The 12475-nt window shown below is 37.6% G+C and overlaps 1 protein-coding gene across 1 annotated transcript; it reads right to left on the reverse strand.

Annotated features, from left to right (window-relative positions):
• Positions 1-1015: 1015 nt before the first annotated feature.
• tubb1 (tubulin, beta 1 class VI) lies at positions 1016-4549 on the reverse strand. The gene is made up of 4 exons (XM_053315415.1): positions 4474-4549; positions 3158-3266; positions 2878-2988; positions 1016-2472 (listed from the first exon to the last, which is right to left on the reverse strand). Exons 1-4 carry the CDS (start codon positions 4528-4530, stop codon positions 1346-1348), a joined length of 1404 nt encoding a protein of 467 aa, XP_053171390.1. The 5' UTR covers positions 4531-4549; the 3' UTR covers positions 1016-1345.
• Positions 4550-12475: the final 7926 nt, after the last annotated feature.

The following is a 12475-nucleotide window of genomic DNA, read 5'->3' on the forward strand; positions in this document are numbered from 1 at the left end:
GAGTCATGATTAAACTGTAAGACGACCACTACTCACCATCTGTTCATTGTGCACACCTTGTAGCCTACAAGTTCCCATCAAGCGCAGTGTACACGTTTCTCATATAAATGTGGTTATTTGATTAAATAAATTCATAAACTTTGGCACAGGCCTCAGGTAAGATATGTCTATAAGATTTGCAGGTGGAGTTGATATTATACTTCAGGGGACCATTTGCTTTATAGTAACACTGACAAATGTGCAGTTCCAAAAGCCATTTAACATGCAGTGGATCTGTTTTTGGGGGGTTGGGGCCCTGCAAGTTGGATAAAGTGTGGTGATCCAGCCTTGTGTTGAGTGAGTGATGGGTTTATCTCTAGCAGTGCTGTTTTACATATCCAGTCAACAGCAAGTATTTTTTCTGAGTTTTCTGAGAAGAGAAATCTTATTAACACATATAGTGCTATTCATGCTGCCTGTTACCCCACTGATAATATTTATTTTTAATCAACTACACACATTTACTAGACAAACTGAGTTTTCCCCTCCTTGACCTCATTGCCACTTTGTAACTTTAAGACAGATTACACTCTGTTCAGCAATACTATGCATTTATCACCATAACCTATATACACATATGGGTTACAAGCAGTACTATCTGCCATGTCCTAGTGTATGAGTGGAGTCAACTTTATGGCACTGCTGCAGGGACATTTCCACGTCATATGTGCTTATCGCAGAGCACAGGCACTCAGGCCAAGTTATGTGTAATCTCTATGTCCCAGACTCGTTGCAGTGGGAGGAAACTGTGTGGCAGCCTTGCACAGTATCACTGTGCTGTCAGTGTACTGTCTGTCACTCCAGCTGAGTTACTTTTAGTACACTTTAACTTCAAATGACAAAAATAAAATAAAAATGTTCCAGTTGCATTTTGTTGAATTTACTCTCAGTAGTCATTACTCTTTGTTTTTAGTGTGTTTAATCATAGTTATTACATAAATACATACAATGCAACAAAGATTTTTAAAAAATACTTAACAAAAGAATTTAACATCACAAATAGCAGTTTTTAAAAGCAATATATAAAACACAGTTAGTGTAGCCTATATACACAAATGCTGATGACAAAAAAACCCTCCAATCCTTAAAACAAGCAAACTGGCATCAGTTTTAGTTTTAAAAGAAAACTTAAAAAAAAAATGTAAGTACTATTGTGTAAATATGTCAGAGCATGTAAGTATGTTTATCCGCATAAATTATACTACAACATAAAAAATAGTTCCTTTTCAAACCAAAAACTTCACAATTCTTCCACGTTCTTACAACAGGGTGTCAAATCCACACACCAAACTATTCCCCATGTCTTCTACTCATCTATAGTCTCTTGACTCGTTTCAGTCACTGTTTCCAGTGTAACTTCCCTCCGAGACTGAACCTTCTCGGCCACCTCCTCTTCTTCTTCCCCTTCCGATTCAGGGTGAGCAGTGGCATCTTGGTACTGCTGGTACTCGGACACCAGGTCGTTGAGATTGCTCTCTGCCTCAGTGAACTCCATTTCATCCATACCCTCCCCTGTATACCAGTGGAGGAAAGCCTTCCGCCTGAACATCATGGAGAACTGCTCGCCGACACGACGGAATATCTCCTGAATGGCCGTGTTGTTACCGATGAAGGTGGAGGACATTTTGAGGCCAATGGGTGGGATGTCACACACGGCAACCTTGACGTTATGGGGGATCCACTCCACGAAATGGTTGCTGTTTCTCTGCTGGATTGCAAGCATCTGCTCATCTACCTCCTTGGTGGACATCTTGCCACGGAACATACCAGCCACCGTAAGGTAGCGCCCACGTCTGGGGTCGCAAGCTGTCATCATGTTGCGGGAATCGAACATCTGCTGGGTGAGCTCAGGCACAGTGAGGGCACTGTATTGTTGGCTGCCCCGCGCTGTCAGGGGGGCGAAGCCTGGCATGAAGAAATGGAGGCGAGGGAAAGGCACCATGTTGACAGCCAGCTTCCTCAGGTCTGCGTTGAGCTGTCCGGGGAATCTCAAGGAGGTTGTGACCCCACTCATAGTCATACAGACTAAGTGGTTGAGGTCCCCGTAAGTCGGTGTGGTCAGTTTCAGGGTGCGGAAGCAGATGTCGTACAGGGCCTCATTGTCGATGCAGAAGGTCTCATCTGTGTTCTCCAGGAGTTGGTGGACTGACAAGGTGGCGTTGTAAGGCTCAACCACCGTGTCAGAGACTTTAGGGGAGGGCATGATGCTGAAGGTGTTCATGATACGGTCGGGGTACTCCTCTCGGATCTTGTTGATGAGGAGGGTTCCCATGCCAGAGCCAGTGCCACCCCCCAGTGAGTGAACCAGCTGGAAACCCTGCAGGCAATCACAGCTTTCAGACTCGTTCCTGACTCTGTCAATCACCTGGTCAACCAGCTCTGCTCCCTCGGTGTAGTGACCCTTCGCCCAGTTATTCCCAGCTCCTGAGTTTCCTGTAACACCAAAAAAGAGTTAATCTAATTCTGTTATTGGCCAAGATAATTAATGGATGGAAAACATACTGGTCATAACATGTATTAAAATCATTTAGAATACTTTATTCTTTCACTTTATGAAAACATGTTCTTCAATGGCTTGAAATAATTCTCCACCTTCAGGTTTATGAAATATTCCCAGAGCCATTGGACAAAGTAAAAAACAAATGTTGTCACCAAGCTGTTTTTCTTCAGAATACAAACTTTTCACCTCACAGTTTCATGAAACACTCAAGATTTAAGAAATATAAGATAGCATCAAAAGGCCTTTTTGCAGCACGAATATTTTCAGAATCACAATCAGGACCAGGTTTACACATACAGGGAATGTGTGTGTTGTGGTACTTATGTTATTTGTCTCACCATGGATGAAGTTATCTGGCCTAAAAAGGGTCCCGATGCGGCTCCCCCTTACACTGTCCATGGTGCCAGGCTCCAGGTCAACCAGCAGGGCCCTGGGCACATATTTACCACCTGGAAACAAATCAGAAATGGGCATCTTGAATTCAAACATGTCTTTACTGTGTGTCGAAGTTCACAGAAAGCAAAATACAAATGCAAAACTAAGCAATGAATTATAGAGAAATTTACATCTAAACACAAGCAAATTGTCAAGCTGCATGACATATATGGTCTGTATTACCATGCGCCTCATTGAAGTAGACGTTGACCCTCTCCAGTTGGAGGGGGCAGTCTCCCTCATAGATACCGGTACAATCGAGCCCATGTTCTTGACTGATCACTTCCCAAAACTAAGAAGAAAAAACACATAAAAATACCATCATCATGATGACAACATAATTCATGGAAATCATGAAACAGGTCAGTTGTTGGTAGGTCACGGAAAGTTGAGCTTTAAATGAGTTTTCATCCAAAAAGTATCTTCCACCATTTTGCACATTTTTGTCTGTTACACTGTATGGCTGTTGAGATTTTATATGCAGCTGTGGAGTAAGTATATATTGTTTTAAATTTACCTGTTCAGTCAGCTTGTGACTATCTGGCAAAAATATGCCTATTCTGACTCTTCTCCAAATGGGCACATGTTAAAGTGAATTATATTTTTATATTACATATTGCATATTTCAATTTATTGCTCTTATAGATTGTTAATATTTTATTTATTTCTTAAGTTGTTTTTAATTGTATTAAATGTTCGTATGGTTCAGGGAGTGCTACCTACATTTCGTTATATTGTTGTCTGATCCTCAATATAATGACAATAAAGCTAGTAAACTAAACTAAACTCATTAATCTCGGAGTTCAAACTAAGATTTTGCCCACTTATGATGTCCACATAACAATCATATAAATAATATTGATAAATATTTAAACAAGTAACTTCTTATGTTTCAGACTGTCACGATCTTCCCCGTCAAGTAGAGTTATGCGTTGCTTTAGCTTCAGCTGTATTATCTTGTAGCTCCTCTCTCTTGTTTTGTGTTGACTATGATAAAAATGTCCCACCCCTACCAGTCTCACTATGACTCTTATCTTCACACTGAATGCAAGACAGGAAACACCCTGTGTCACTCACAACTGTTGGTGACAACATGCAAAGAACATATCAGGACAAATGTCATAATAAATGAAAGAAAATAATAATAATTATAAAGATAATGTTATGCTTTAGGTGATATAATGTAAAGTCAAATAAAACAAGTGGGTCTTAACATTCCCACTTGCCAGTTTGACAACACCCAATTCTTCTCTTTTAAATGAATTAAATTGTCTAGCTGACATGGCATTAGTAGCTTATATTGCAACAGATGAAAATCACATACTGGGTTTTAATGAGACATAAGACACTTTATTGTCATTGTAGGCATACAATGAAATAATGCTGGTCATGGAAGTATAGAAAACGTTAGTAGAGTCTTAACATTATCCACAAATTCAGAACTAATGTACATTATGACTTTAGCAGTGGAGTTTAAGGAGTAAAGTTTATTTTGTTACCTTTGAGCCGATCTGGTTGCCACATTGTCCAATTTGAAGATGTACAATTTCACGCATGATGATTTGATAAGTTACACCACACAGAGAAGGTGGGGGTGTCTGATATGGTACAGTTCTCCAACTCGTCTTATATACCAGGAATGATGTCATCAGTGATGTCAGGGAGTCACCCTCTTCGTTATGAGGGGCCATAATATGTTATGTAACCCTGAGCATAATAAGAAGTATAAATTAATCCTTATATTAAGGATTTTGCCATATTTTACTATGTTTTCTGTATGCTTAATTGTGTTTATTACATATAAAACATGCAGTGGAAAAGCAATGTGCACTCACCATGTACTTCATAAAGTAATGAATGATCAAATGTTATAGAAGGAGGCATTGGGTTACAATGATCCACCTACTGAATGGATGGATAGATGAAAATTAGCTATAAGCTAACTCTGGTCCAGTACATCAAATGGTAACATGTATGTCTAACACTGTTCATGTTCCCGATAAATAAATTACTGCTACTACATTTTACAAAGCTACTGTACATCTGTGACCAGCAGGCAACAACAGGAAGGAAGTGTAGCCAGGATGAATGGAGGCACTGTCAGATAACGCCCTTTTATTAATGACATTAACATTACAGTACTATACACACAGGCAAGTACTAAGCACATTGTTCCCATGTCTGACAGGAACATTTTTTAACTTACTAAGTGATTTGGCCTCAAATTGTGTAAAAGTTTGTAATATTACAGTTCATCTTTTTGGTAACACAGAATATTATACATGCCATATTTTCCATTCTTAAAAAACTCACATGCTATCAAATGAACAATATTTCTATTTTAGCTATTAAGTCAGTGTATGTGTAATAATAAGGAGCAAATGTGCAGTAATTGGGAGCCCATATATGAGGGATGCTACCATCTAGAGGACTGACATGGGCACAACATGAGCTTATTGGATCAGTTATATCACATATTATAGATAGACAAGTAATTGAATTTATAAATTGTAGAATTGACTCATTCATTTATTTTTGCCCACTCACTCTTTCAGCTCTTAAAGGACTAATACAAATTGTTTTATAATCACAATGTTGCTTGTGGCCCAAATTTATGTATATTTTCACCACAGTAAGACAGATATTTTGATCATGTTCTATAAATAATTATATAAATGAGCCCCAGAGAAATAGTTAAACAATAACTGTTGGCCAAATAACTCCACAGTATCCTTGTTCTTATCCTCACATATTGTACTTGTGTACTTGTACTTGTATGTTAGAAGTACAGCAAGTACATTTGGCTGTGGGTGCCCGGATCACGCCCGCATCTTAAAGAATAGGTTCACAATTTTTCAAGTCTGTGTTAAAACAATATAGTCAGGTACCCATATGAACACTGGAACAGATTTTGCTTGCTGTAATCATTCCTTGTGTTCATCCAGGCTGATCTTGCTCTAATGCACCTCTAATGTATGTGATGGAAGAGAAAATGCTCAGGTCTTGCTCTGTGTAAAAACGTATTCAAAGTTTTATATGAAACCTCAGTTGTCTGAATTAGTTCAATCAAATTAGAGTATTTTTTTAGTATGAAATTCCCTCTTTGTGTTTCCACAGATGTGTTTCCTTGCTGAGCTTCCTTGCTGATCCTCTGTGGATCGATAGAAACAAAAAGAGGTAATTTCATATTAACGAGGATCACTTACATTGAAACTGTATTCGGAGAGGTCTCTTTACAGCCACAATAAACAGACGAAACAGTAACAGCAAGCAAAACCTGTTTCAGTGTTCATACATGCAACTGACTATTGTTTTAGAACAAACCTGAAACATAACTGATTTGTCCTTTAAACAAGTTAAGTTTTGGTCAGATGGAGCCTGTGATAGGTTTCCTAATATATATATATATATTATTAATTATGAGTAATGATTCGGACCAATTGCAAGCTGCCAAGGTATTTCAGATACTTGTGAGCTCATTTTTAAATTGTTCTGTGTGTCTTCAAAAGATGAGAAACGTGTTGATAAAACTCCTAACCTGTAGGTATCTGAAAAAGTTTGGGTAAGGCTGATGATTATAATGGCTAGGCTTTAAAAAAAAAGGTATGGGATATCGACAAATGGGATAAGCAGTGTTGCTATACCTCGGTATGTTGATAAAGAATACTGAAAAATCACACAGTCAGAAATGTCCCATGAATTAATGTATTTTCCAACAATGCAAACAATTGCACAAAGGTCCAGTGTTCATAGGTAAACCAGTAAAACTAGACATGTACCAGATACTGGGGCCTTTAGATAAAAAGCTTCCTGGTCGGACCGCATTAAGTTTAAACACAGGAAAAGTTCAGTAGATAGTAGGACAGGATGGGGTCAGGATGAGTGTTTGTGTTGTTTCAAGAGGATGGGATTAATTTGCTTCTGAGATTTAAGTCATTACTTCTTCAGTTGTCTGGTGGGGTTCATTAGAGAGCCACAGTAGCATTTAGCTGTCATTGATGACCTTTATGTGTTTTGCCCTGAGCTTCTTTCCCTCGCCTTTTGACGTATTTGCAGAGGGAGGTGTTTGTGTATGTGCTAGTCTGTCTGTCTGTCTGTCTGTCTGTCTGTCTGTCTGTCTGTCTGCTCCAGTATGTGTGTCTGTCTGTGGGTGTATGCACACACACACACACACACACACACACTTTGCAAGGGGAAAAAGCCGGCAAGCTAGGAAGAAAAGCCATTCAATTTATTTGAATGATTTTGGAGTTTAAAGGTGCTCATACAAACCATCAAGTTATTTTGACCCATATATACTGCGGGATAGATAATTGTACTTTTTTTAAAGCCAAAAATGAGCAGCACCACAGTGAAAAACATCATCATCTTTAATATTGTACTTTTTCCTTGTTTTTTGTTTCTCAAGCGTTCAACCACACCTTATGGCCTTCTTCTTCTTGTAGATGGAGATGCTCAGCTTACATACAGGACTGGGCAAAAGTTTTAGGCACTAAAAGAGGATGGTTTCCAAAATAATACTATAATTTACCATTTAACTTTGTACAAAGCTCAGTAAACAGATAAATGAAATTATCCATGGACCTGCTTTGCCTAACCCTTATTTAATCAACTGTTTTCAGTTGAATAAATAAATATTAAATAACGATCAGAAAATAATGTTATTGTTGCGTTATCGCAATTGTTAAAAATATGAAATAACAGGTATCATTGGTGCCTGATTGTAGCTACATCAGGGAGAAGTTGCCACAGATCTTCATCTTCATCTTAATCCCAAACTGACTCCATGATGTTTTGATCAGGTCTCTGTGGGGCCACCATCTGTTGCAGGACTGCTTGCTCTTCTTGTTGCTGAAGATAATTCGTTATGACTCCGGCTGAATGTTTGGGGTCATTGTCATGTTGCAGAATAAACGGGGGACTAATCAGATGCCTCCCTGTGTGTTTTGCATTATGGGTAAGAACCTAAACGTGCTCAAAGTGCCTTCAAACGTTTGCACAGTACTGTAGATATGGTTTAGTTTGTTATCACAAGACCAAAGTATGGAATTTCAGTCACTGCTAACACTGATAACAGATACCTATTTCTGTTGTTTTTAAAAAACAAACTCTAGTATTTTTGTCCTTGATGGACACAGCATGCATACTGCACATAGTTCAAGGTTTTAAAGCTGTGGTATGAGACAACACAGACGAAATGGACATCATATCTTGAGTGTGTGTGTGTGTGTGTGTGTGAGTGTGTGTGTGTGTGTTTGTGTGTGTGTGTGTGTGTGTGTGTGTGTGTGTATCCCAAACGTATCAAAATTCTGCCTTTTATTGAAGCCTGACCCAGAGAGCCTCCACTTTGGGTATATAAGGTAGTAACCTAATTATTTTATTGTCCTGGCTTATTCTTGGGATTGTACCAAGTGTTTTAGGAAGGTGTTAGGCCACTACTGGTCTCCAGAACAGCATCAGCACTCTTTGGAACAGATCCTACCTGCAGTCTCTTGAACTCTCCGGGGTGAACGGACAGCATTCTTCCAAAGTTATTCCCTCATTTGGTGTTTTGATTACAGCGATGGTGATTACTGTCTCACATAGGTTTAAAAATCTCTCATTAATTGTTCGGTTGAGTTGAGATCTGGTGGTTACCGGTTTACCTCATTTTCATAATCATCAAAAACATTTAGCAGCAAACCTTTACATTTGTATCTCTACTGTTTCATTTAGACTTTTCTTTATCCTTCACTATTCTGCTTTTTTGTAGTTTACTTTACATATTTGTCAGTGTGGATTTTCCTCCAACGTTTATGAAACCAGAGTCACAGGAAGTTGAAACTCACTATTTATTATTATTATTATTTTTTTTTTTAAATTTTGTCTTAATTTCACATAACTAAAGATGCTACTGGGGTGATCAAGATCCTGCATGGAATAACTTGACTGAGGAGATTTATTCAACAAAATTATTATATTTCATTTCTTTATTATTATTAATAGTAGTAGTAGTAGTAGTGATATACAGTATTAGTTATATTCTTATTAGTTGTATCATATCTGTTAAAATATATATGATGACATTAACAGTTTATGTTGTTTTGTTTGGATATTTTTTAATAACTTATTTGCATGTTTTCAGTGAAATTGATTATTGCCTTTTTGGTGGATATAGGTTGATAATCATTTTGCTTCAAAGAGGGCGCCTCTCCCCTTCTGTACCTCTGCTTCATGACGCTCCGGGCAATCATGTGATCCGACCCTGCTTCATTCCAGATGCGTCAAGTGTCAACAAGGAGGAAACCGGAAATACCGTAAGCCTAACTTCAAATTAAGAGCACAGCCTATCTCTCTCCTCTGTAGAAAAGATAAAAGTGAAGATTTTAGTTGTTTGTGGATTTTCATGTCTTTCCTAAACTTTATATAAAAGTTTTTATTAATAAATCTATCATGTATGTATAACATTGTAATTGTTTGGAGTAACAGGGGCATTTTCAAGTAAAAAAAATGCAATAATTATTTTTATCTGTAACTTCAGCGTCATGCTACAATATATTATCCAAAATAACTAAATTGTGAGTTACTATAAAAAATAGTATAATCATTTCTGTTATTAAGGCCTCAATCTTGAATCTTATTTATTGAAGATGTTCATTGGGTTTGGGTCAGACGTAAGGAAAAAGGAAAGTATCAAATTACATTAAAATTGAAATAACTAATTAAATAGATTGTTCAACTGACTGAAATCTAGCAAATATTTTGCCAAACTCTCTAGTTTCAGCTTCTGAATTGGTAGGTTTTTTTGTCTTACGTTATCATGAATTAAATATATTTGGGTTAGAACTGTTTGCAGGACAAAACACAAAAACATCAAATTAGAGAACATGATGGGAATTTTTTAATATTTTCAGAAAAAAAATATGAATTGACCAATTGAGAATATAAATGGAAGATTTATTAAGAGTGGTTGTACCCCTAAGTTACATATGTGATGGTACGCACTACATGTTTTGTACAAATGTTTTGTACTTTAAACTTTCTGTGTTGGGGAATTGTCCATGTAAATGTTTTCCAACCATTTTGGCTTCTGACTCCTAAAAAAGAATCATTATCTACTTGAGAGCCCTTATCACAGATTTGACCTTAGTGGAGCTAAAAGTTGTGGATAGTTCAACAACAGAAGTATTTTTTCCTTCTTAGGACTGTTTTATTTGAAGGACATTTAGAGACCCTGTTTGGGCTTCATTGTGAAGAATGATGTATGTGTGGAGTTTGACACTCGATGGATTTTTGCACATTCATCTGCTGAAGAGAAAATTTTCTCTGAGCTCATTGAAAATCTGATTTTTCGGGGTGGGTCTACAAGCAGGATTTGTGTCATCACAACTAGTTTGTAAACTGATTGTGGTCCAATATTCAACTTACACAACTGTGATGTGGAAACTTGAAGCCTCCAGTGCACAAACTTTACTGACAGGTGTGCTTGTATTCATCTTTTGGAAATTTGCACTTGTTCTCTCCCTTAATATTTTTCCTTCTCTTTTTTCCCTCTTGACTTGAATGGGTTTGGTTTTAGTCTTACTGGTCAGTCGGTTTTTACCCAACAGCCACCAAACTTCATGTGCTACCTCAGGTCACACCACCAATCACTTACTGAATGACATTTGACCCCCACCTGCCTTTTTGTCTGGAGGACTGGGAGAGGACTTTGTCTGGAGGTACTATTGTTGCACATTACTTTAATGTGAGTTCATTTTTTAATTTCTTGGACTGGAAGTATTGTTGCACTTCTTGCGCTCCAGTTGAATATCTTGCCTAGGGTACCAACATAATCAGGGCCAGCCATGTCTGGAGGGGATGTTAAAGCCCCCTCCCCTCAAAAACATGTTTCTCTTCTTGTTCCTTCAGTTGGATGTTTGAGCTTTGTTGTGCAGAATGATGTATGTGCAGAGTTTGATGTTTTCATTTTCATCTGCTGAAAGTCTATACACGCTTAAAATCCAATTTTAAGGGGCGGGTCTACAAGCATGATTTTTTGATTATTCATATTTATTTTATCTTTATTTAATCAGGAAACTCTCATTGAGATTACAATCTCTTTTCCAAGAGAGACATGAACAAAAAACATTCAGAACAGAATCATAAAAGACTCCAGTTTTGCCAGCATTAGTGCGTACCTGAGGGATGTCTAAGCTTACGTAGTTACTGGATCATGTACTGTAGTTACTTGAGACACGACACGTGAGGTAACATCAACACTGGAGATTTATATGTGGGTAACATGAGATGTTGTTTTTCCTTCTTGACTATAAGGAAGTCCTACCAACCTGGTGATACAGAGAACAATGATGATTCTAAAATTCATCATTTGTAACAATGCGTAATGTACTATGACTCACGGGTAGAGATTTGTGGTAACTCAACCATATTAATCTTACACAAGTTTGAAACGTCAAGTCTTACAGTGAAGTAGGAGACATCTTGTGTCCAACAGTTCAACTTCTGAAATAAAATATATTTCCATATATATAGATACTGGAATTATTTCCAATGAGGGAGAAGGAGCAGCAAGGCCTTACACGCATTCACACACGTATACACGCACATTCAAAGTAGAAAATTTAATTCACATCTGGAGAGGATCTTTATAGAATAAAATAGACATCTTTTTAGTAATTGGAGCAATAATAATAATAATAATAATAATAATAATAATAATAATAATAATAATAATACGCTAATAATAATGATGATGATAGGGTAATAATACTAATAATAATAATAATAAAAGTAATAATAATAACAATAATAGTAATAGTTTATTTGTATAGCACTTTTCAAAACATGGTTACAAAGTGCGTTAAAAAGGTTAACGCTATACTATAAATAAATAAAAACATGTAACAGGTAAACACAACATGACCATAAATAAAAACATACAACCTTTAGACTGTATAATTGAACATGTAAGAGGTAATCAGTAGAGCGTATGTTGAGCTTTACTGTGAAAGCTGTAACCGGAGGTGGAGCGTCTCATCCCGGGACGCTTGACCTCCGTCTCTCCGTTCCCAGGGTTCCGTGAGAGCCGTTTTGCCCCACCCCACCTCTTCAACGCTATCTATCTCAATGTACCATTCTCAGAGAAAAAAGGGGGCAAAAATAATTCAGAGTAACACCGCAAAGAAAACGACTCTCGCCTCCCCGACCGGTTTCATCGGAGCAGACGCGGACTGACGGCGGTGAAAAAAAAAAAAGCCAAAAAAACAAAAAAAAAAAGAACAGAAAAAAAAAACACACACACACCAACACGAGTGTGTCGCCGTCGGATCAGTGATTGAAAACACCGCGGTATGTTCATGTATCATGCACATGTAACCATAATCTACCATACGGATTCAAAGGGAATACTAAAAGCTGAGAGACCTGACAGCGGGCTGTACCTGCGCCAAACGGGAAAGTAACGGGGAGGATTTTCCACCAATATCACCTGGATATATTGCGTTATATTCAAGGACATCC

Source organism: Scomber japonicus, chromosome 3, assembly GCF_027409825.1.
Source record: "Scomber japonicus isolate fScoJap1 chromosome 3, fScoJap1.pri, whole genome shotgun sequence".
NCBI lineage: Eukaryota > Metazoa > Chordata > Actinopteri > Scombriformes > Scombridae > Scomber > Scomber japonicus.

Excerpts from the sequence above, each read along its gene's own strand:
- tubb1 (XM_053315415.1), bottom strand. The coding sequence starts at position 4,530 with ATGCGTGAAATTGTACATCTTCAAATTGGACAATGTGGCAACCAGATC. Across the intron at positions 2,989-3,157 it reads CTACTTCAATGAGGCGCATG|GTGGTAAATATGTGCCCAGG; the intron begins GTAATACAGACC and ends ATTTGTTTCCAG. Across the intron at positions 2,473-2,877 it reads GCCAGATAACTTCATCCATG|GAAACTCAGGAGCTGGGAAT; the intron begins GTGAGACAAATA and ends TTGGTGTTACAG.